This window comes from Phaenicophaeus curvirostris, chromosome 24 (assembly GCF_032191515.1).
Source record: "Phaenicophaeus curvirostris isolate KB17595 chromosome 24, BPBGC_Pcur_1.0, whole genome shotgun sequence".
Classification (NCBI taxonomy): domain Eukaryota; kingdom Metazoa; phylum Chordata; class Aves; order Cuculiformes; family Cuculidae; genus Phaenicophaeus; species Phaenicophaeus curvirostris.
In genome coordinates, this window is record NC_091415.1 from 3257599 (window position 1) to 3280332 (window position 22734).

Sequence of the window (22734 nt, forward strand, 5' to 3'; positions counted from 1 at the left end):
AGAGATTTGGATCAAAACAATTGGAACGAACCCAACCAAAATAGACACTGTTCACATCAGTTTAGAACAGTGAAGCAAACCAATACAGGCATCTCTGATGAGATGCAGACTGCGGCTGCTGGAATAACTGCTCCAGAGGAGATTATGCAGCGGTGAGGACCACTGGCTTGGAGCAAGCAGGACAGCCTGTTCCCAGCTCCTGTCACCAGTTCAGGGCTTGCTTTGAAGCATCAGCAAGAGGAAGACGTATTTAGAGGGGGAGATGTTGAAAAGGCTTCATGGAAGTTGCTTGGGATCCAAGGGGAGCTGGATTGCACTGTCCTGAAATGAGCAGCAGCACTACCAACACCCACCTCACACCAGGCAAACAGAACAAGCAAGGGAGCCCTGCGAGCAGCTTTGAAGACACTGGACACCTGGAGGATGAGATTTCAAGGCTGGATGGAGAAAAAGAAGAGATAAATGTGTTTCTTTAGACAGCAAATTTTCACCTCCATGAGATAATCCTAAACTACTCAGGATGACTGTCAATAGAAAGTCCTGGTGACTGTGAAGGAATCTACAAGCTGTGATTAAACACATCATTATTTTCTGGTTTAGGCTGGTAAAGGGGAATGTGTCCATGGGCAACAGCACAATTTGGAATCAGCTTATGCAGAGAGGGCTCCTCAGCATCCCCCATGAGACCATCGATCCCTGGCATCCACAGTGGGTGCCCTGGGACAGCCTCCCCCAAAGGATGCACACCCTGAGGCATGGGTATTATTAACTTCCAGAAGGCAGGGAGACCCCACTCCTTATCTAACCTAGCTGGGGACAATTTGCTTTTCCAGAAAACCATCCAAGTCCCGCAAAAGCCTCTGAGCTGTTGGCCACCAGGACATCTCGAGCTGCCAGAGATGTGACGTTGGTTGACACCATCCGAACACTGAGCAGCAGATGTTACTGGCTGCCACTACCCTCCCCACCACTTTCTCTGGAAGAGAGAACGTATCCCTTCAATCATAGAATCACAGAATAACCAGGTTGGAAGAGACCCACTGGATCATCCAGTCCGACCATTCCCATCAAGCGGGGTCATGCTCCACATCAACCCAGAACCTCAAACCACCTCCCTGCCTGCGGTGGGAGCCCTTCTCCAGCTGCCCTGGCAACGCTTGATGGGGAAGAGGAGGTGCCACCAGCTGAATGAAAGCCATCATTCCACTTTATTGTAATTTTAGCTCCTTTTAGGCAGTGCAACCCCCTTGTCCTCTTTTCCCACTCCCTCTCCTTGCATATCCCAGCCCCGAGCTGCGTTGCAGCGAGCTGTGCTTTCCAGGCACACTCTTCCTTCCCAAACAGAGTGGCTTCCTGGCAAAGTCCCCACTGTACAGCGTGTCCTTTGCAATCCCAGCCGCCAACAACCCCGCGCATTCCTTCTCCTTACAATAAGGACCTTGGGTAGATAAGGATCTCTTCAAGGGTTCTCAGGATGTTGTGGCTGGGAAATCTCGATAGAAAGGAAGGAAAAAGCAAGCTCGGTGGGAGTCTGGCACCTGCTGAGCTTTGCTAAGTAATTCCAGGCTCCTAGGAGGACCTGGGCGTGCTGCTGAAGCTGGGCATGGGATGGCAATGGGCGGTCGGGCTCCTCCTTTTCTTGAGAAGAAAACGCTGGGACAGCCTTGGAAGAGCTGTCTCTAAAGCTGAAGCGCACACAGAGCCAGGATGGGGACTGGGGGAGGCGAGGGGGCTGTGACAGCATCCGCCGCTCTCCTGCTTTGCAGAACCACCCAGGCCAAGGCTGGTACTGGGAGGCGATGAGCCTTGCAGCACAGAGAGCCGCGAGCTCCGGTGTCTCTGCCCAACCACGGGGTCACCCCCAGCACACGCTCCCCTGCTCTGTCCCCCCACATCCCTCAGGGGACCCCCCCATCCCAGGCAGAAGGGCACAGCCTGCAGAAATGCCAGCTTGGCATCTCTTTCCTCCCAGCTCGCAGACAAATCGCTGCTGTCACAGTGGCCCTTTGGTAGGGAACTTATTTACCTTGGATGCTGCAGCCTTATCGTTCATGGAAATGTTTATCCTAAATATTTAATGGCGCGGCTGCATAAACTGAGGCTTCCTGGGGAAGAAGCCCAGGCTGCAGCTTGAGTTCCCCTGGCACTGCAAAAGTTAAAGATACTTTCTCTCTTCTCCCCAAGAATCACATCCTCAGCGCCTCAAAATCAGATCTTTTTTAATCTGGCCAGAGGCCTCCTCATCGCTTCCTGATGAGAAACGCAGGAGACCTAACAACAGCCCTTTTAAAAACAACATCCCCAATTCCACTAACTTGTTAAACAGAGAGAGCCTGAAAAGTGCCAACACTCCTATGAGAAAAGACGAGAGAGAGAGAGAGAGAGAGAGAGAGAGAGGGAGGAAAGAAAAAGCAGGTTATTTATAACGCCAGGCAGCATTAGGGTCTCTTCAGTCTCTCCTGCAAACAGGCTGCTGCTGGGAGGTCACTCCCCAAAAAACCTGCCTAGCCCGTGACCTACAAGCACAATATTTGATCTGGCACCTGGGGCGGGTACCAGGCTTTGCGAATCAGGAGACACACTCACATGCTGCTTGACATCCCAGAGAAGAGCAGCAAGGCTTTGGAAAGGAGGCTGTTAGCTTGGTAAGTCCGGCTCTATATTTATTATTTGGGTTTGGGTTGTTTTTTTTTTTTATGAAGCTTGATTTCCATACCCTTGCCTCAGCGGCTGCCACGCAAAGCACATGCCAGCGAGATGGGTGGCATCAGCTTGAAAGCCAGCGCTCCCAAGCCGCCGCAGCAGGGAAGTCCTCTCCTGCTCCCCATCTCTCTTGCCCCTCTGGCTGCTCCTTGCTCGCTTGGCTGGAAGCTGGACACCTACAGCCCTCGGCATCCAGGTGTGGGCAGTGCCTGCTCACCGCATCCCTGCTCATCTCATCTGCTTGGGGTGCAGGGGAAGAGGGAGCTGGTTTCATGCCTTGCTTCGAGCCCCTTGTGCCTTGGACTCGATGATCCAGTGGGTCTTTTCCAACCTGGTGATTGATTCTATGATTCTTGCTCCAAGCCCCAAAACCTGCTCCCTCTCAGGGTGAGGAGCTGACCCCAATTAACCTGGCAGCGCGTGGCACGGCTGATGATCACTCAGATCTCGTGGCCAGCACAGTCAGCTCAGATCCCACCCCAAAACCAGGGCTGCAATCCACTGGAAAAGGAAGAAACAACCTTCAAATGAAGTGAGGGGCAGTGGTGTCTGCTCTGGGGCTACCACTATGGACCAGAAAGAGTGGAGGGACCCCATGCCCTGCACAGAGGGGCAGCCAAGCAGCTCTGATGAGTGGAGAAGCCCCTGTGCAGAGCAGGACGGCTCTGGTATTTCAGCAGGCAGAGAGCCCTGAAGCAGAAGAAACTCCTCTGCCACTGCCAAGCTCCTCTGCTGCACACAGCATCCCAGAGGACCACATCTCATCTGCCCCTCAGCTGCAGAGGGGAAGGGAGGGAGAGGAGGACAGAGCAAGGGAGAGGAGGACAGAGCAAGGGAGAGGAGGACAGAGCAAGGGAGAGGAGGACAGAGCAAGGGAGCCATGTGTGCCTGCCACCACCTCAATCCCTCTTTCTTCCAGCACGAGCAGCCTGCCAGGGTGCCTCGGTGGCAGCGCAGCCGCCGTCTCAGAGCAAACTGTGCCCTCTTTGTCTGCTGGGCAGGACATCCCCTCCTCACCGTGGGCTGGGGATGCAGCGAGGTTTCATCAGGCAACCCTACAGCGAGGAGGGACGCTGGCCCGTGCCTGCACGTTGCCTGCACAGCAGCCGCCGGAGCTGAGCTGGCAGCGATGAACCGACAGCCCCACAGCCACGTATATAGGATCCAGCAGGCAGGAGCAACTCCTCTCCCGCTCCGAGCAGCTCAGCCCTGTGTGTTTCCTGGAGGCATTTCAAGCTGTGTCACTCCAGGTCTCTCTGAGTGCTCGTTTAGCCCCAAGATAGAATCACAGAATCACCAGGTTGGAAAAGACCCGCCGGGTCATTGAGTCCAACCATAAGATGAGGAGTCAGAATGAATGGTCCTAGCTGGAGTCCTCCTGCCAGCACCACAGGGTGAAGCCCACGCCAAGCTGAGGGGCTCAGGGAGAGCTTTGCCTTGCTCCAAGCCCTCAACCTTGCTCTCCTCTGGAGGTCAGCCCTCAACAGGCTGAATTTCATAGGAATTTCATGAGGAACGGCTGAGAGAGCTGGGGGTGTTTAGCCTGGAGAAGAGGAGGCTGAGGGGAGACCTCATTGCTCTCTCCAACTACCTGAAAAGAGGTTGTGGAGAGGAGGGAGCTGGGCTCTTCTCCCAGGGGACAGGGGACAGGATGAGAGGGAATGGCCTCAAGCTCCACCAGGGGAGGTTCAGGCTGGATATTAGGAAAAAAATTTTCACAGAAAGGGTCATTGGGCAGTGGAACAGGCTGCCCAGGGAGGGGGTTGAGTCCCCTTCCCTGGAGGGGTTTAAGGGATGGGTGAACGAGGTGCTGAGTGACATGGTTTAGTGATTGATGGGAATGGTTGGACTCGATGGTCCGACGGGTCTATTCCAACCTGGTGATTCTATGATATAATCACTAGCTTGGAAAAGATCTTTGAGATCATCAAGCTCAGTCGTACCTGTCCACTACATAGAATCACAAGGTTGGAAAAGACCTTTGAGACGGTCAAGAATTTCACCACCAGGGTCCAGGTGCGGTGTTGGCTCCTTCTCTCCCTGGTCACACTGTCCTCAAGGGGCTGGCAAGTGCTGCCCCTTTTCATGTCGGGGCTGAGCTCTGGAAATCTAAGCTTGAAAGTGGTTTCATGTCATAAATAAGGCAGAACTTGTTTACCAGGATTTACATCAGTCCCGAGCAGCACGAGCATCCTGCGTTTTTTGTGGGGGAAGGGAGAGCTGGATGAAACCCACAGCGAATCGTGCCACCAGCAAGCGTAGCATAAATATAGCTCCATCGAAACATTCCTTGAGTTCCATCAACCTGCTCTCACAGCTACCGCTCTCCTCCACTTGGCCAGAGAGTGGTCAAGTCCTTTCTCCTCCCTCCCCTGCAGAACCAGCACAGGAGAGTCCCAGGCAGTCCAGGGCAGAGCTGTGTCACCTCACACGAACTCAGACCCTGTGCCCATATCTCCATCCTCTACTCAGCTGTAACGAAAATACCTATAAGCCATCCAGATGCATCTTTATAGACTTGAGCACCTGGCTCAGGGAGGACATGGAGCTGTTGGAGCGAGTCCAGAGGAGACCACGGAGATGATCCAAGGGCTGGAGAACCTCCCGTACGAGGACAGGCTGAGAGAGTTGGGGTTGTTCAGCCTGGAGAAGAGAAGGCTGCAGGGAGACCTTAGAGCAGCTTCCAGGGCTGAGAGTGGCTCCAGGAAAGCTGGGGAGGGGCTCTGGATCAGGAGGTGCAGGGATAGGATGAGGGGGAACGGTTTTCAGCTGCAAGAGGAGAGATTTAGATGAGATCTTAGGAAGAAACATTTTGCTGTGAGGGTGGGGAGGCCCTGGAACAGGTTGCCCAGAGCAGGGGTGGCTGCCCCATCCCTGGAGGGGTTCAAGGCCAGGTTGGATGGGGCTTGGATCACCCTCAACCAGTGGGAGGTGTCCCTGCCCATGGCAGAAGGTGGATCTGGATGAGCTTTGAGGTCTCTTCTGACCCAAACCATTCTATGACTCTAAGTAAATATTTTGCAAGAATATCCACTGGGATGGAAGTTTCTAGCAGGCCTGAGGTGAAAAGGGGGACGATCAGGTAACTGCAAGCAGGGGACACGTCTGCAGACACACTTTTTTTGGTAGGATCCACTCCAGTCCCCTGGTTGTCCAGCTCTGCTGCCAGATGCCACCAACCCCAGGCACCAATCCCCACTGGATTCCTGGGCTGTGGGGTGCAGCTCACCTGCCTCTCACCTTTACATCAGTCCTGACACTGCTGATGGTTTCTCCTCTCCATTTCTCCCCCGCTCAGGTCCCTCCAGCACCAACACCATGCATTGGGCTGCTCTCCTGATCATCGCTGGGCTCTGCGGAGCCTCCCTGGGCCAGTACAATGAAGAAGAAGACATGGCTTGGTTGCAGTACTACATGAGGCAGTCTCGGATGTCCTCCTACAACTACATGCCCTACTACGAGGATGAGAACACCCCGTACGTGTACTCTTACCTCCCAGCTCCAGAGACGGAGGCAGAGCCTGTCCCTGAGCCTCAGCAAACCTCCTCCTCGTGGCAGTGTCCCCAAGAGTGCGATTGTCCCCCTAACTTCTCGTCAGCCATGTACTGCGACACCCGGCACCTGAGGTACCTGCCCTTCGTGCCCACGCGGATGAAATACGTCTACTTCCAGAACAACCAGATCGCTGCCATCCAAGAGGGGGCTTTTGACAATGCCACGGAGCTGGAATGGCTCGCGCTGCACAACAACCAGATCTCCAGCGAGAAGATGGGCAAGAGGGTCTTTGCCAAGCTCAAAAACCTGGAGAGGTTGTACTTGAACAACAACAACCTAACTAAGATGCCCAGCCCCTTGCCCCGGTCCCTGAGAGAGCTCCACTTGTCCTACAATCAGATCTCCAAGGTCCCCTCCAATGCTCTGGAGGGTCTGGAGAACCTCACAGCCCTGTACCTCAGCCATAACTTCATTTTTGAGATGGGAGCATCCCTTAAAGGGCTCAAGTCCTTGATCCTTGCTGATCTGAGCTACAACCACCTCAGGAAAGTCCCTGATGGGCTCCCAATGGCTTTGGAACAGCTCTACCTAGAGTACAACTACATCAATACCATCCCCGATGACTATTTCAAGGTCTCTCCCAAGCTGCTCTATGTACGGATGTCCCACAACAGCCTGACAAACCAAGGTCTTTCTAGCAACACATTCAACAGCAGCAGCATCCTTGAGCTGGACCTCTCTTATAACAGGCTCCAGAAGATCCCCCGGGTCAACACCAACCTCGAGAACCTCTATCTTCAAGGGAACCAAATCAATGGTGAGCAAAACAGGTCAACCAAGGCACAGTGGTGCAAGGGGTGGTCGTGCAAGAGAGGGATGGGGAGTTGGGGACCTAGGATCTGTGCCTCCCTGCAGGAGGGACTACCTGGGGTACTGGTTTGAGTGAGAAGCTGGATTTGAGACTTGTAGGTGGCCCTCAACAAAGCAAGAATGGGACCCATTGTGTCCCAACACACCTGGAGCTGAGAGGCTCCCATCTCTAAGTGCTCCTGTGTGATCGCAGAGCCATTGCGCTGGTTTCACTGAGCATTTATCGGAGGCCTGAGCATCTTCTGCTTAGAGATGCTTGAAAGCAGCTGAGGCACAACCTGGGGAGGAGGTTGAGCTTTAGTTCAGCGTTGCACACAGGCTGAGGCATCACCAGAGTGGACAGAGGTGGAGATTCCCTGCACACGGGAACAGGCACCACCCCAGCCAGTGCTAACACAGAGCTCGGGGTCAGCACAGCCCCTTTCTCCAGCCCCTTTTGGCCACCTTGCACAGCCCAGGGCCCCAAACCCCCTCTCAAAGGGTCACAATCTTCACCAAGAAGGAAATCCTTGCCAGGGCTTGGACAGACGGGAGCTCATAGTTATTAGAACCATCAACACAGCCTCTTCTGCCAGGACTAAAATTCCCTCTGCTTAATACACAAATAAATAAAAGGAACAGATTGTTCTGGGGCTGCTATTTATAAAAATAAGCCGAGGGAAAAAAAAACCAACACAAAACCTAAGCAACCTCCTGGAAAAATCCAGACTTGCTCCTCTCACCTGCTGGACCCCTAGGACAGGATCTTCTGGGTCAGCGTGACCATCAGCTTTTGCAGAGCAAACACTCAACCCCACACCCAGGAACCAACAGAAACACAAAACCAAGAACAGATTCCCAAACGTTCGCTTTCAAAATCTGTAGCAGTTAACGTCTTGCCCGCAAATACCACGAAGCCACCGCGGAGCCGCTCAGGCTTCACATGTTTTTATCTCCAGCTGCAGGTTTTGCCACTGACCTTTAAAGCCTCCCCAGGATCCAAGAGCTGTAGGTTGGGGTGTGCAACACCAGCATCCTTGGGGAGCACATCCCACCCCATGGGTATCAAGGTTAAGCCCTTCCAGCCATGCTGGGAGGTCCTCGCTTGCTTCTCTACACACCACAGGGCTTGGAGCCCCCTGACCTCAGCTTCTGGGTACAGGGGTCCCCCAGCATCCCGCTGCCTTCCCCAGCAGCATCCCCGCCTGGAGCTTTGCTGCCCTCTAGTCGGTTCCCTTCTCTTCCAAAATGCTGCACAAAATTGTTGGAGTTTGTGCCATCTCCTCTCTCCAAACCCAACCTGGGCTGGAGTTTCCGTGCCTGGCGCTGGCGGATGAGGACAGGGATGTCCTCCCGCTTGGACACGCTGCCTGGGGGAGGCAGGGCTGGAGGCTGCAGCATGCAAAGCTTCACAAAAGAGGTTGCAAAGGCAATTTCCATCAAAAGCAATTTTTCATTGCATCCCACCTGGCTCACTAGGCTTTTTCCCTACAAGCACCCCAGCCAGGTTGGGCAAAGGCAGCCGAGGGCACTGCCACCACTTCCAAACTCACAGGCTCCTTCTGACTGCAGCTTGGAGCATCAGCTACCCTTTTAGCTTAAGAGCTGAGGGTGTCTGGTTCAAATTTGCAGGAATAATTTGGTCAATGGAGGGCATTTTCATTTTTTTCCTGCCCATCTCATTGCTCTCTCCAACTACCTGAGAGGAGGTTGTGGAGACGAGGGAGCTGGGCTCTTCTCCCAAGGGACAGGACAAGAGGGAATGGCCTCAAGCTCCACCAGGGGAGGGTCAGGCTCAACATTAGGAAAAAAATTTTCATGGAAAGGGTCATTGGGCAGTGGCAGAGGCTGCCCAGGGAGGGGGTTGAGTCCCCTTCCCTGGAGGGGTTTAAGGGACGGGTGGATGAGGTGCTGAGGGACATGGGTTAGTGCTTGATGGGAATGGTTGGACTCAATGACCCGGTGGATCTTTTCCAATCTGGTGATTCTATGATTCTATCTTAACACAAACTGGTTCTCAGAGGTGGGTACCCTCAGACCCATCTCCAGATCGCATGCAGCATGAAGGTCAGACAGTGCTCAGCTTTGCCTCCTCTTCCTTCCACAGAGTTTTCCATCAGCAGCTTCTGCACTGTGGTGGACGTCATGAATTACTCCAGGCTCCAAGTCCTGCGGCTCGATGGGAACGAGATCAAGAGAAACGCGGTGCCCCCTGACGCCCCGCTGTGCCTGCGACGTGCCACTGTCATTGAGATCTAGCCTGGCCCTCACCCGGACCCCCCCCCCCCCCCCCCCCCCCCACCCCCCCACCCCCCCCCCCCTGTCCTCAGGACTTGGCTCCCCGGGTCCCTGGGGGAGATGCTCACTCCCGTTTTAATGCAGCTTTGACCGTTCGACTTGGCTTCCGCAATAGAGCAATAAGGATACTCCAACACCAGCCCACGTAGGTGGGAAGGATCCATTTGTCCCCAAACGCTCCCTCTTCCCACCTCTCCAGCCATGCAGGGTAGGACATATCCCAGCACAGTTTCCCCTCCAACCCCACCAGAGCCACCCAAAGTGCTGCAACCCTCTTCATCTTCTCCCTTGGTTTGAGTGGGATGCAGGAGGGCAGAGCTCATCCCACCTCCAATACTTGGCACCGAGCATCCAGCCCCAGCAGGGAGGAGTCCAGGTGTGGGTCCTGCAGAACCAGCAGATCTAAAATGACTCGCCCTGCGCCAGGTGCCAGCGGTCACTGAAAGGAGCATCTGGGAGGCTGGGATCTACACACGTAAATATTTCCTGGCTGCCAGCATCCCTCAGTCTAGGATGGGGAAGAGCAAACCCACTCTTCCCGCTCTGTTTTTCCCACTTTCCCAGCCTCCTGCTCCAGAGATAAAGGTGTCCGAGGCCAGGCTGGATGGGGCTTTGATCATCCTGATCCAGTGGAACTGGATGGGCTTTGAGGTCCCTTTCAACCCAACCCGTTCAATGATTCTATGAAATCCTTCCTGCCACTGCCGAGCAGCTGCCAGTGTTGGAAACACATTGAGAAGCAGCTGTGGCTTCGGGGAGTGTCTCATCGTCCTCCCAAACCACTGGTGAGGGATGGGAGAGTTCTGGTGCTCTCAGCCCTGCACACCCAGCTCCATCCCACCCATCCACTTGGCCCCCAGCTCCAGGGTTTTAAAACAATTACAGCGGCACACGCATCCGCAGCAGGTTTGAATTCATCAAAAGCCCAAACCCACCCAACTTGGTGCCTTGGATGGTTTAGTTTGAGAACCAAAAGGGACAGCTGAGCTTTGGAGATGACCTGCGAAGCTACAGAGGTCATCCAGACCCTCTGCATTTCCACTGCATGCAAACACTCTAGAAATACACAAAAAAACCAAAAAAAACCCCAAAAAACCTGTACTATCACCGACGCATGAACTGTAGAATCATACCAACCAATAAAGCCCTTTCTCTAACTGCATGAAACGTGTCTGAGGACTCCCAAACGCAGAGACCAGGCTGCTCCAAGCACAGAAACCTCCCCTCTTGCAAACCAGATCGTCCTGCAGTCATAATCCGGGCTGGATTTGCCGTCTAGTGGTTGTACCAGACACGGCATGTGTGTGTCCTGCCTTCCCCGCACCGAGGAGCTGCTGCTCCGACACATCCCAGATGGGGACCACGCAAGGACATTTATAGAAGGAAAACACACACATGGAAAAGCATCAGCTGGGAGAGGGAAGGGATGGTGGTGCCACCAGCGCAGTACTTCTGGTTGTCGTTTTCTGGATGCTTTCATGTTCTCCAGCCCTGGTTATTTTAAACGAAGCTGGAGGTTGCTTTTAAAAAAAAAAAAGTAATTCACAAATTCATTTTTTACAGACCTGGTGGTGCAGGGAAGGTGCCATTTCCCAGCTTGTGGGCTTCTCCTCCGCACACCAGGCGCTCCCTTGGCTCTGGGTTGGTGTCAGCTGGGGAGGCAGAGCCCGTGGGGAGGGTTCGGGGTTCCTCACCAGCCTTGTCCAGACAGCCTTGGTCTCTGGCCCTGGCCAGGAGCAGCCTCCTCAACCCCAGCCAAGGTGCTCACAGAAGCCAGGCAGGAGGAGCAGCAAGAAAAGTCTCCACCTGCTCCTCTTTGAGCAGCTTCCAGTGCTGAAAGGGGCTCCAGGAAAGCTGGGGAGGGGCTCTTGATTGGGGAGGGCAGGGATGGGATGTGGGGGAATGGTTTTCAGCTGCAAGAGGGGAGATTGAGATGAGATCTTGGGGAGAAATGTTCTCCTGTGAGGGTGGGGAGGCCCTGGAACAGGTTGCCCAGAGCAGTGGTGGCTGCCCCATCCCTGGAGGGGTTCAAGGCCAGGTTGGATGGGGCTTGGAGCCCCTGATCCAGTGGGAGGGGGTGGAACTGGATGGGCTTTGAGGTCCCTTCCAACCCAAACCATTCCATGATTCTAAAAGCCAGCTCCATCCCTTTCCCATGTCCCAGGGCAGCACAGGGACACGCACATCCTCATCGCAACCTCCCACAGCCAAATCCCATTCCCTGAAGTGATGCAAATCCTTCTGGAGGCACCAGAACTGAGGACCCTGAATGAAAAGGACCCCAGGGCTGCCACTCAGTGTTGGCATCGCCTGTCACATATGGTCCTGTCCATGCTAAAAGGGTGGCCCTTGCTTTCCTTTCCCAAGGAGAACCTCTGGAGAGCAGCCCCCAGGGTCTGGAGCTGCCCCACTCCAGTCAGGACTTTCTTGGACAAAGCTGGGCTGAGACAGGGTGTGAAATCCAGCTTCCCCAAGGAAAAAGGGGCTCAGATTGATGCAAACTTGGCCCTGAGCTAGCAAGAGGTGAGCAACACTTGTGCCAGGCTCCCTCCAAGGGAGGTGCAGGGGAGTGGGCTCTGCAGGGAGGGATGATGTTCCAGACTCCCGCAGATGTGCAGCTCTTCAGTTCCAACACCGGTGCCTCTTGACATCTAGGAATAGCTCCAATCTTTCTGCCACCAGCCCCCAGGACAGCCCGTTGCCTTCCTCCTTCCCTGTGGCAGCATCCAGCAAGCTAGGTGGAAGGGGACAGGAATAGGACTTGATGCATCCAAGCCCACACCAGGTCTCCGTGCTCTTCAAAAGCACCAGGGGAGGATGTTTTGCAGGATCCACCTGCAAACCAGCCAAACACCACCCTCCTCCCCGTGCGTGGGAGCTGCACACACAGCTCCTTCTTCCCAAGTCAAGTTTTTGCCTTGGAGAATCCACACTCCTTCCCAAATCCACACCAGCCTGCAGGATCTAAAGGGGCTGAGGGCCAGGAGAGGGGTTGTAAGGAGAATCACCTCAAGGAGGACCTGACAGCAGGGTCTGGTGGGAGCAGAACAACTTCAGGAGAAGGAGCCACCAGCAGCTGCTTTATCCGTGCAGAGTGACTGGGATTTCTGATTTACACCAGCTGGGGCACCAGCTCTGCAACTGGCAGGGTGGAGATGAGGGGGCAGAGGGTCAGTGCAACCCCTTGCCCTGTTTCTCCCCCTTCCTAAAAAAAAGAAAAAGGGGAGACCCCATTGGTCCTGGGCGAGCCCATGGGCACCCAATCACTGCCTTGTTGTGGTGGGGATATAGCAGGGATGGGGGCTTGGTCCCCCCTCCTCCTCCTCCTCCTGTTGCTGGGAGGAGGTGCTGGTCCAGGGGGCCCCAGCAGCCTGTATCCCACTGGGAAGGAGGAGGGGGGAGTGCAGGGCTTTGTGCAGATCCTCAGAGAAGCATCAAGGAGGGGGAAACCCCAAACCAACTGAAAAACAGCTCCACAGACCCCTTGGAGGATCATCCTCAGCATGGAAGCTTTGTGGGGCCAGCAGCTGCAGCATCCCCCAAATCATATTTGGACCTGAGGGCTTCTCCAAAGAGGGGCTCAAGGCCACAGATTTTGGATCTGGGCACCCACCTTGGGGCTCCCACTTCCTGAGACCCTAAAAACCAACAGCTCCCACAGGTTGCCCATGAGGACAAGGCAGGATTTCTCCCCCGAACCCCCCCCCCAAAATTTCACCTCCGCTTCTTCTCAGCCTCTTTCCCCAGATTCTCTTCCCCTCCTCTCTTTTTTCTTCCTCTGCCTTTGCAGCACCCCTCAGCCTCAAATGCTTCCCAGGCTGTTTGCACACATCCCCTTAGGTGGAGATTTCCGCAGGATGTGCAGGATTTGTGTTTAAAAACAACCTCTCGACGTATTTTCTGTTGGGTAAGTGCAAGAAAGCAGCAAAGCAGCAGGCAATGGGTTTGACCCCAACGTGGCTGAAGGGTCCCCCCAGACAAGGGACGTGAGCTCCAGACACGGCACCGTCCCTGTGCTTCAAATCCAGCCTCTGAGCCTTTGCAGAACGAGCGTGAGTCACGTCCCGTACAGTGTAACCCGGCGTCACGTCCTTCGGCGTTTCCCTTCGCTCGATTCTTCTCGGACTTAACCTCAAAAACCTTTCTTGAGGGGAGCAGTCGGGAGGACAAAAGGCTGGGTGGCCAGGTCACGGCTGCCACCGCCACGCCTGGACATCTGCAGCCGTGCTCACGAGGGCAATAAAAGTTGATTATTAATAAGCTGCTTGGATCCAGCCCACGGCAGCTGCGACGTTGCCGGGAAGTGATAAGAAAACTGCAGAGGCAGCGGGAAAAGGTGCTTGGAGGGACCTCCTCGGCGGCGTCTCTTGGGGACAAGCTGGGGTCCCGTTTCACAGGGGAGCAGAGGCTTGGAGGAAAGAGGGGTCGTGCTCTCCCAGCTCCACAGCAGAAGTAAAACAGAGATGGGATGTCGGTGCTTGGGATTTTGGGGGTGAGGATTTTGGGTCTCTCCATCCAACACCAGGAGGATGCGTCACTCGTGGGCTCCAGCTTGTGGGTGGGAGTCAGTCCCCTCCGAGGGACCAAACGCTTTGGGGGGACCCCTGGGGCAAGGCAGCCCTGCTTCCCAGGGCAGGAAATTCCCAATCTGTTCAGCTCCCATTCTTGCGTCCCCTTTTGTTCCCCTCACCATCTGTCCCGCAGCCCCTCACACCCCACGCTCGCGCCGCACGTGCTGTAAATATCAAGACGGGCTTTGTCTCAGCCCCTGCGCCCCAGACTTAAAGCTGCTGGGGGCTCCCTGGGCCAGCCGCTCGCTGTTGAGGGTCATGGGTTTGGGGGGGGTCCAAGCTCAGCATCGCTTTTCTCCCTCTTCCAGCCCCAGCAGGATCAGCGCTAGGGAAGGGTGCATCGCTCTGACGCCACAACCATCCGTAGGATGCAGGATCCCATCACCAAAGTCACTCTAAAGAGGGAAAAGGAAGAAAAAGGGAATCTTAACCCCCTCCACGTGCTGGTGGGGCTTGGTAGAACCCCTCTGCGGGCAGAGTTTGCACCCCAAAACGGTGCCATGGTCTGTGTTGATAGGCCAGAGGGGAATTAGCTGGGGCAGATCCCTCTGCAGGGTCCGGGCAATGAGCTCTCCCGCTCTGGTCGGTGTTTCAACCCCAATCCAGCCTTTTAATTCACAACAAAGCAGCCAACGAGTCAGCGAAGGCAGCTGCTCCCCTCCAGCCCCCGTCCTTCCCCTTTTCTGTTTTATCCGGTGCTATAATAGAAATAAACTCCCTGGTAAAAGGGCATTGTCAGAGGGAAAATGAGCCTCGCCCTTCGTCTGGCAGCTGGGAACGCCAAGGACGCGCAGGGCTCGGGGATATTGTTGCCGGCGGCCAGTTCCCAGTAAGACATTTCCCAGCGGTTTCCCAAAGGGGAGCGGGTGCTGCGTTCGGGCAGGTGCTGCATTCACACGGGCTTTGAATCCCCACAGCAGCGACACGGGGAGCTGCTGCAGCCCCAGGGAACCCAGCTCTGCTGCAGCAGGCACAGGGACAAAGAGCCTTTGCAGAGGGGATGGGTACCAGCCCCAAGAGGGATGCCCTAACGCATCCCAACACAAGCTAGCAGGTCACGGGATGCAGACCCCAGCATCGCTCTTACACCCTTCTCCATGCTGAGGGACATGGTTTAGTGTTTGATGGGAATGGTTGGACTCGATGATCCGGTGGGTCTCTTCCAACCTGGTGATTCTATGATTCTACGACATGATGAGCAAAGCAAGTGGCTCAGAACCCAAGCAGCTGGTGAGACTCACACACCCAGCTGGAACCTGCCCTGGGCTCTGCGCTCCTGTCCCAGACACGACACCGCTCCACAAGGAAGCACAAACTGCTCTGGGGCAGCGAAAACTGCCTCTAGCTGCTCCCAGCATCCTGGCTGCCTGCGCCCTCTCCTCGCTGCCACAGCAAGGGATCTCTCAGGGCTGGAGGCGCAGCATCACTTGGGGTCAAGGGGCATGGTGTCCCGCAAGGACGGGGGCCCAGCATCCCTTGGGATTGGGGACACAGCATCCCTTGGGGTTGGGAACACAGCATCCCTTGGGGTTGGGGCACAGCACCCTTTGGGGATGGGGCACAGCACCCTTTGGGGATGGGGACACAGCATCTCTTGGGGATGGGGACTCAGCATCCCTTGGATATGGGGACTCAGCATCCCTTGGGGATGGAGACAGCACCCCTTGGAGATGGGGACTTGGCATCCCTTGGGGATGGGGACACAGCATCTCTCAGAGACAGGGACATAGCATTCCTTGGAGATGGCAACCCAGCACCCCTTGGAGATGGGGTCACAGCATCCCTTGGGAATGGGGATTCAGCATCCCTGAGAGATGGGGTCACAGCATCCCTTGGGGACGGGGACACAGTATCACTTAGAGACAGGGATTCATCATCCCTTGGAGAAGGGGACTTGGCCTCCCTTGGGGATGGCAGGGCACGACACAGCCTCGGGGCCCCGAGGGATGCATCCCACTAGGATCAGCGGCTGTAGCTTCTACCTGCTGCGGAACAGGACATGTTGGGGCACCTCGTTCTGCGCTGCGAGCTTGCAGGGTGCGGTGCAGCACGGAGAGGATGGAGGAGGTTCAACACCAGGTTGCCCAGCACCAACAGACTCCTCAAATAACAATAATTACTATTACAATATATAATAAGAATCCCCCCAGCGTGCGGAGAGCTCTGCCCTGACCCGTGCTGCGTAGAGGCCTCTTTTCTCCCCAGCTCTCAGCCCTTCCCTGCGAAACAAAAGGTGCAAAGTTTAGTGGTGCATGAAAGGAGAAACAAAACCCTGGCCCCAGCTCTGCCCTGGCCCCCCCAAAACGCCCCAGCAGACAGATGGCAACAGTTGTCCCCTCGCACCAGTTGCTCGCTGCCTTCAACAAGCCCCTTTTATCCCCCAACAAGTCGTAAATGAGAGCGTCGGAGCTGGCCCCCGCGCAGGGAAGGGGGGCAGGACGGGGACTGGGACAGGGATGGCTCTCCCAACGGGATGCTTGGTGGAAAACAAAAAAAAAAAAGCAGCTGAAAGCGGCTGTTCCATCTGTCCCAGCCTCGCAGCCCCTCGCCCAGGCGCTCGTCACAGGGTGGGGGGCGTGGGGTAAACCCCGAGCCCCTTGGGGACACCCCAGGAGATGTGGGGACCCACCGCAAGGCTGGTCTTCTCCACCTTTTGCTCCATTCCAGCTGCTCCCCGAGATACGGGATGAGCCCTCCCAGGGTACCAGCAGCAACCCCTCGCTCTCTTTGGGGACCCCTTTCCCCTCTCCATCCCGGTGAGGTTATTTTCACAACCCAGAGGGCTGCGCAGGACCCGCTCTGTGCCCAAAAGCTGCTATGGGAAGAAAGCCAGCGGGCAGGGAGCGGAGACGGGGCTGGGGCTGAGCCTGCCAGCAGGTTTTGCAGTTGTTCGGGGAGGGGAATTTTTGCATTTCAAGCCAGCATTTAAGCAGCAACCACCGCCTGCCCCATCTGCTGCTGGAACCTCTCCAAACGCAGCGAGCCCCGAGCGCCAAGACCGTTGCCGCGCCGCATGGAGCGGGAGGCAAGTGGGCGTGCGGCGGCTGCAGCACACGCGCTCGCATCTGCTCGTGACCTTTTTGGAGGAAGGAAGGGGGGTTTTTTCCACCTTGTGGTTCAGTTTTGAGCAAGGATTGGAAAGGCAGAGCGTTTCCCTTCAACAAAGTTGCAGGGGCCCCAGCCGCGTGTGAGGCTGTCGGGGTGCTCGGGGATGTACAAAGCGAGCGGGGGATGCTGTGGGCTCAAGGTTTGGCTGCGGCCACCGTGTAGGTGTGAATGGAAGCTGGGGAGATGGATCAGGGAAGAAGAGGGAGATGAAGGTCTGTCAGAAGGAATGGAAGGCAGGGAGCATGCTCCCCATCCAAGACTGCCATCCCAGCCAAGGAAGAGAAACCAACAGGAGCCCACATAGAATCATAGAATCACCAGGTTGGAAGAGACCCACCAGATCATCGAGTCCAACCATTCCCATCAAACACTAAACCACGTCTCTCAGCACCTCGTCCACCCATCCCTTAAACCCTCCAGGGAAGGGGACTCAACCCCCTCCCTGGGCAGCCTCTGCCAGTGCCCAATGACCCTTTCGATGAAGATTTTTTTCCTAATGTCCAGCCTGAACCTCCCCTGGTGGAGCTTGAGGCCATTCCCTCTCATCCTGTCCCCTGTCACTTGGGAGAAGAGCTCAGCACCCTCCTCTCCACAACCTCCTTTTAGGTAGTTGCAGGGGAATTGGACTGGATGACCTGTAAAGGTCCCTTCCAACCCAAAATATTCTATGATCCTATGATCCTATGCCCACCCAGACCCCAGACCCGATGCCTGCCCACACTCCAAGGGCTCAGAGAAGGGCTTAGCTCAGCCCTTCAACTATTTCCTCTCCAGCCCTCCGTGTGCAGAGCTGGAAGCAGAACTTGTGGAGAAGCAAAGACCAGGAATGCCGGAGTTTGCTGGCGCAAACAGCCAGAGATTGCAGGAGCGATGCTGGAGGCTGCCGATGGGCTGTAGCCCAAAGAGCCGCAGGCTTGGTGCAGCACCAACCCCTCCAAACCACCATCCCACCATCGGGCTACGTGATTGTGGAGTTTCTACAGGCTCTGGCGGATCCTGGGAAGATCATCAGGCCTCTGGAGCACCACAGGCAATAAACCCCCCGGGGCTCGCGCCTCCCCTTTTTCCCAGGGCTGAGTCTCCCCAGATACAGGCGAGCGCGGCTGCACCCACACGAGTGTCTGATTGGCCTTGGTCGAGATGAAACAGCCGCTTGCTTCCCAGCGCTCCGTCTGCAAATAAAGAGAGCAGGAAGCACCTGGTGGAAACCAAGCCCTGCACCACCGGGGAGGAGGCTCAGCACCACCGGGGAGGAGGCTCAGCACCACCTGGTTTTGCTTCTGTCTCTCCTCCAGCTGAAAACAGAGGGGAACCCAGAGCCTGAGCTGCTGTGCCAGCGCCGTCCTCGCTCACCTTCTTCCCTTCGGAGCATCCTGTCCCCTTAGCCACGCTTGGAAGGGACCCAACTCTTGGGGTGGAAAGGGGTAAAAGTGCTTTGAGGCAGGGCTGGTAACGCTGGCACTGGCAGGGGATGAGGTCTGGCTTCTGTGGGAAGGGTAGAAATAACCCCAACCAGCAGTTTCACATCCTAAATGCTGAGGTTGCTTTTCTGGTAACTGAGAAACACCCACTTTCTGCTAAGGGGACCCTAGAGAGGAACACGTAAACGCACCAAAAAAAATCAAACGAGTCAACCAAAACATCCTCGGCGACCCGGCAGGACCCTGTCCCGGGGTGGTTGCTGCTGCTGGATCAGGACATTCCTCACAGCCCATCTGGGCTTTGCACAATCTGTGGTGCCCAAAGAGAACAACCCCAGCTCCTGCGAGGAAGGACAGAGCTGCTGCAGCACGTACACGGCTGCACAGAGAGCAGGGAGACAGGATATTAAACCCCATCCCCCTTTTTACTCTAAATAAGCATTAAAAGCCCTTCCAGACTGCTGGTATAGGAGGTTCCCCCCTGAGAACCAGCATCACTGTGCTGCCCATCCTCCCCGCAGCAGGGTTTTTGCAGGGGACAACTTGTTTACAGGTGGGTTTTACGCACTCACGAAATTTAAGCCCTGGACCTCGCTGTGCTGGCAGAGCTGCTCTGTCCCACACAGGCTGGGAAGCAGGTAGGGCTGCTGGGCAAAGGGCTGAGCTCTCAGCCAGGGCACGTCAAAGGCAAATGCTCACCCTCTGATTACAGGGAATGACGTTTGACCCAGACTCCTTAAATTGGACACTTCCCTGTCCTCCCAGAAACAGCCAAATAAAAAAAAATCCCAACAGAAACTCAGCAAAAGGCAGATAAACCCCCTAGAAAGCTTCAAGCCCCATCCAACCTGGCCTTGAACCCCTCCAGGGATGGGGCAGCCACCCCTGCTCTGGCCACCCACCCTCACCACAAAATATTTCTTCCTAAAATCTCATCTCCATCTCCCCTCTTTCAGCTGGAAACCATTCCCTTCATCCTCTCCCTGCATTCCCTGATGCTGAGCCCCTCCCCAGCTTTCCTGGAGCCCCTTTCCCTACTGGAAGGAGGAGGGTGGGTTTAGTTCCTTTCTGCTCCAAGGCTGCAAAAAGAAAATGTGCCGAGCGTTGTGTCTCAGCATTAAAGGGCGAGGAAGGGCTGGCAGGGGCCAGATAAAGATACACCCTGAGTGAACCCAGCTCGCACGCCAGGTATCACGACCCTAGCAGGCAAAAAAAAAAAAATGACCAGCAAAATAAAAATAGCAGACGAGTCATGCAAGAAAAGGCTGGTGGGGGATCTGGTGGTGCAGGCAGCGTTGACTCCACACTAAACACTCCATGGCCTGACAGCTGTATTTTTATCTCGGTTGTGAGTGAGGCGTATTTGAGATGCTCTGGGCACCAATGCCAGCTACAGCATGAAGGACTGTGCCAGCCTGGACCACGCTGGTCCAGACAAGCCAGAGGGAAGAAGGTTGCCATCTCCAAGCCTTTGAACCTGGATGACTCCTGAGCTAATCAGGAACCGAATGGGACACCCATTCCTCCCAGTTTCACAAGCAGAGGGCAATTTGGGTGTGTTTCTGGAAACTAATGAAGGGCTGAGTTCAAAAAGGAGCGGCTTTGACACAGCACCAAAGCCAGCCCACAAATTGTTTTCCTCTCCAAGGTGAGGAAAGCAGGAGGGGAGGAGGCAGGGAAGTGGTGGGATCAAGCACCCTCTTGGCATCACTGCTCCAGCTCAGGGAACAGGTCGGGGTGGGTCATAAGGACTCCTGCAACTCAAGCCCTCCCTGAACATCATAAAAATGGAGTTTGGGGCTAAAACTAGCATGAGCCGATTTAGCGAAGGCTCTTAATTCAGGTCAGCTGGAAGATGAGTTGCAGATGGGGGTTAAACAGGAGCTGGACATCCCTATCCCAGGGAGCAGGGTCACAGCTCCGTGCTGCAGTCACCAGCTTCCCGACAGTCAAAACAGGATCTCCATGAGTCAATCCCGGCTGCTTTCATCGTGACAGGCCCAGAGCATCCTCCACTTACCTGAACATTTCAACCCTGTGATCTCTCACCCTTCCTCCTTTGCTGGCTCAGTCACAGCAGAAGCTGGCTTAACCAGGAACTGCCCCTGTGCCTCACTCAAATCATTAATCCCTTCTTTCCAAGGCTTTATTTATGCCGTTCCTCGCATTGAGCAAGAGATCCAGCAGGCGACTACAGAGCATCTTCCTCCCTGGCAGGACACACGACTCCTACAACCCTCCGTTGATTAAATCCCCCGCTTCCTAAGCCAGAAGGCAGCAAGTCAGCATGTAGAAGGAGAGGGCAGGACACCCACAGCCCAATTAGTCACCAGCTCAATTCCCAGCCCTCGTTTCTCGGGTTTAGAGGCAGGTTTAGAGTCAGCAGGGTGACTAAGCAGCTCTTTTCCAAACCTCCCCCTTGCCACAGCTGGAGATGTAACAGTCACCCACGCTCCAACCAAGCCCACAGTGTGGGATTCAGGCTGCAATCCCAAGCCTCAGCCTCTTTGCAAGCGTATAACTGTACCCAGCAAGAAAAAGCTCATTTATACTGCTACATTTTTATTAAAGTAACAAAAAGCATCGGTCTGTCAAAGGATCTGTACATTCCGTATATAAAAACAGGACTATACAAGTAGTAACCAACCACTCCCTCCTCCGAGTGTAGGTTACAAACTTTCTACCATTTTCACCAAATACAAAAAGCAGGTCCCGGTCAACAGTCCAGCTTATTGAAAAAAAAAATAAACCACAAAAACAACCTCAAATACACTTAAAATACACACCGTCCCGCTCCGCAGTCGAGTCACAGGCTTGTAGGCAGAAGGCAACAGAGCAGAGCAGGCTAATTCACAGCTTGTACAAGGAACCAGCCACAAGAGAAATGGATTATAACCAAAATTGGTTGGTTTTGAAGCTAAAACCAGACTCCTTTAACATCAGACTCCTCCTCACCAGGGACAAAAAGAACAAGACTTGGCTGTTTTGGTTCAAGTAGGGGCACATTAAGAATAATCCTAGTGCATTCCTTTGGTGTGGGCTGTTCTTCCTGACAAGCTTTGCTGGTAAGAGGGAGGGAACAGAGTAAAAACAGGGGTAAACCTTAAAGACTGCTTTGATCATGACAAATTACAACCCAAGGAAGTCCCACCCTCCAGAAAACTCCACATCCAGCCAGTGTCCAGCAAAGCCAACGCTTCTCATCCTGGATGTGGTTCTCGTCATGGGTTTTCCACGTTAGCAGGTTAAGCGAGGACTCTGAAAAGCACCCAGATCCCTTTTCCTTGAAAAGGGAATTTGCTTTTTGGAAGTTCCCAAGTCCTCCCCTCTCGGTGAGGTCACCTATTGCACAAGTTCACCAAGGGAAAAGCCTCAGTGCTTTGTTTCAGCCTCTGCTTTGCTGACTTGAGAAATTCAAGCGAGGCAGAGGGAAGTGATGCAACTTCAGAGCCACAGTGCTATTACTGTCCAAGGACAAATAACTCACCCCTTGCCATTTTAAAAAGGATCTAAGAATCGAGGCTGGTTTTCCAGTTCTGGAATTCACGATTTGAAGCTTACAGAAATCTGAACTTAAGTTTTCCACTTGAGTTGTCAGAGCTGGGGAGCTGTGCTGATTTTAATACATTAAAAACAAGAAGGTAAGAACTGTGGCAGGTGGGAGGCTTCCTTCCTCTCCCAGAGCGCCCAAGATTTGGAAATATATTGCACAAACATCTGAGAACTTGATTCAAAGGGTGGGCAAGAATAGCTCTGGTGATGCCAGACATCTGCCAGGTCAGAAAATAGGAAGATAAAAAGTGTAGTGAGAGAGAAATCCGGGGAGAGTTACTTTACACCCAACCACCTCTCCCAGGGTTGCTGGGTGAGCATCAGCTGGTCAGTAAGGTGGCAATGGACATAAAAACATCCTGGAAAGGGCTCATTCTCAACAGGTAAAGTTTTTGAGGCAGCGTTTCCAGCTGCCACCTCATTTATAGTCGGGCCAGAGCAGTTTAAGGGCTAAATCCTGATCAACACCTGGGCAAAGTCTCCCTGAAGACAAGTACCACTGGGACTCCAAGAGGAGTTTTGCTTGAATGGAGCCCAGGACCAGGTATTAATTGTGCAAAACAGGTATGTACCAAGAGATGAGAACCAAACGATGCCCCTCCCCAAGGTATTAGTGGAAACAAGCCACGCGACGATCACCCAGATGAGGAAAAGAGGGAAGAAGTGCTGTGACTTGAAAAGCAAAGTTAGGGCACTAAAGCATCTGGGCATCCCACAGAGAGGGAAGAGACCCCCCA

At 54.6% G+C, this 22734-nt stretch overlaps 1 protein-coding gene across 1 annotated transcript; it reads left to right on the plus strand.

The window, feature by feature from the left end:
• Positions 1-1974: 1974 nt before the first annotated feature.
• Positions 1975-9324, plus strand: FMOD (fibromodulin). Its single transcript, XM_069876167.1, has 3 exons — positions 1975-2645; positions 6002-7015; positions 9155-9324. Exons 2-3 carry the CDS (start codon positions 6022-6024, stop codon positions 9304-9306), a joined length of 1146 nt encoding a protein of 381 aa, XP_069732268.1. The 5' UTR covers positions 1975-2645; positions 6002-6021; the 3' UTR covers positions 9307-9324.
• The last annotated feature ends 13410 nt before the right edge of the window (positions 9325-22734 follow it).

What these genes read in the sequence shown, in the direction of transcription:
- FMOD (XM_069876167.1), top strand. Translation starts at nt 6,022, where the DNA reads ATGCATTGGGCTGCTCTCCTGATCATCGCTGGGCTCTGCGGAGCCTCC. An exon ending in TCAAGGGAACCAAATCAATG is followed by an intron (nt 7,016 to 9,154) that starts GTGAGCAAAACA and finishes TTCCTTCCACAG; the next exon opens with AGTTTTCCATCAGCAGCTTC.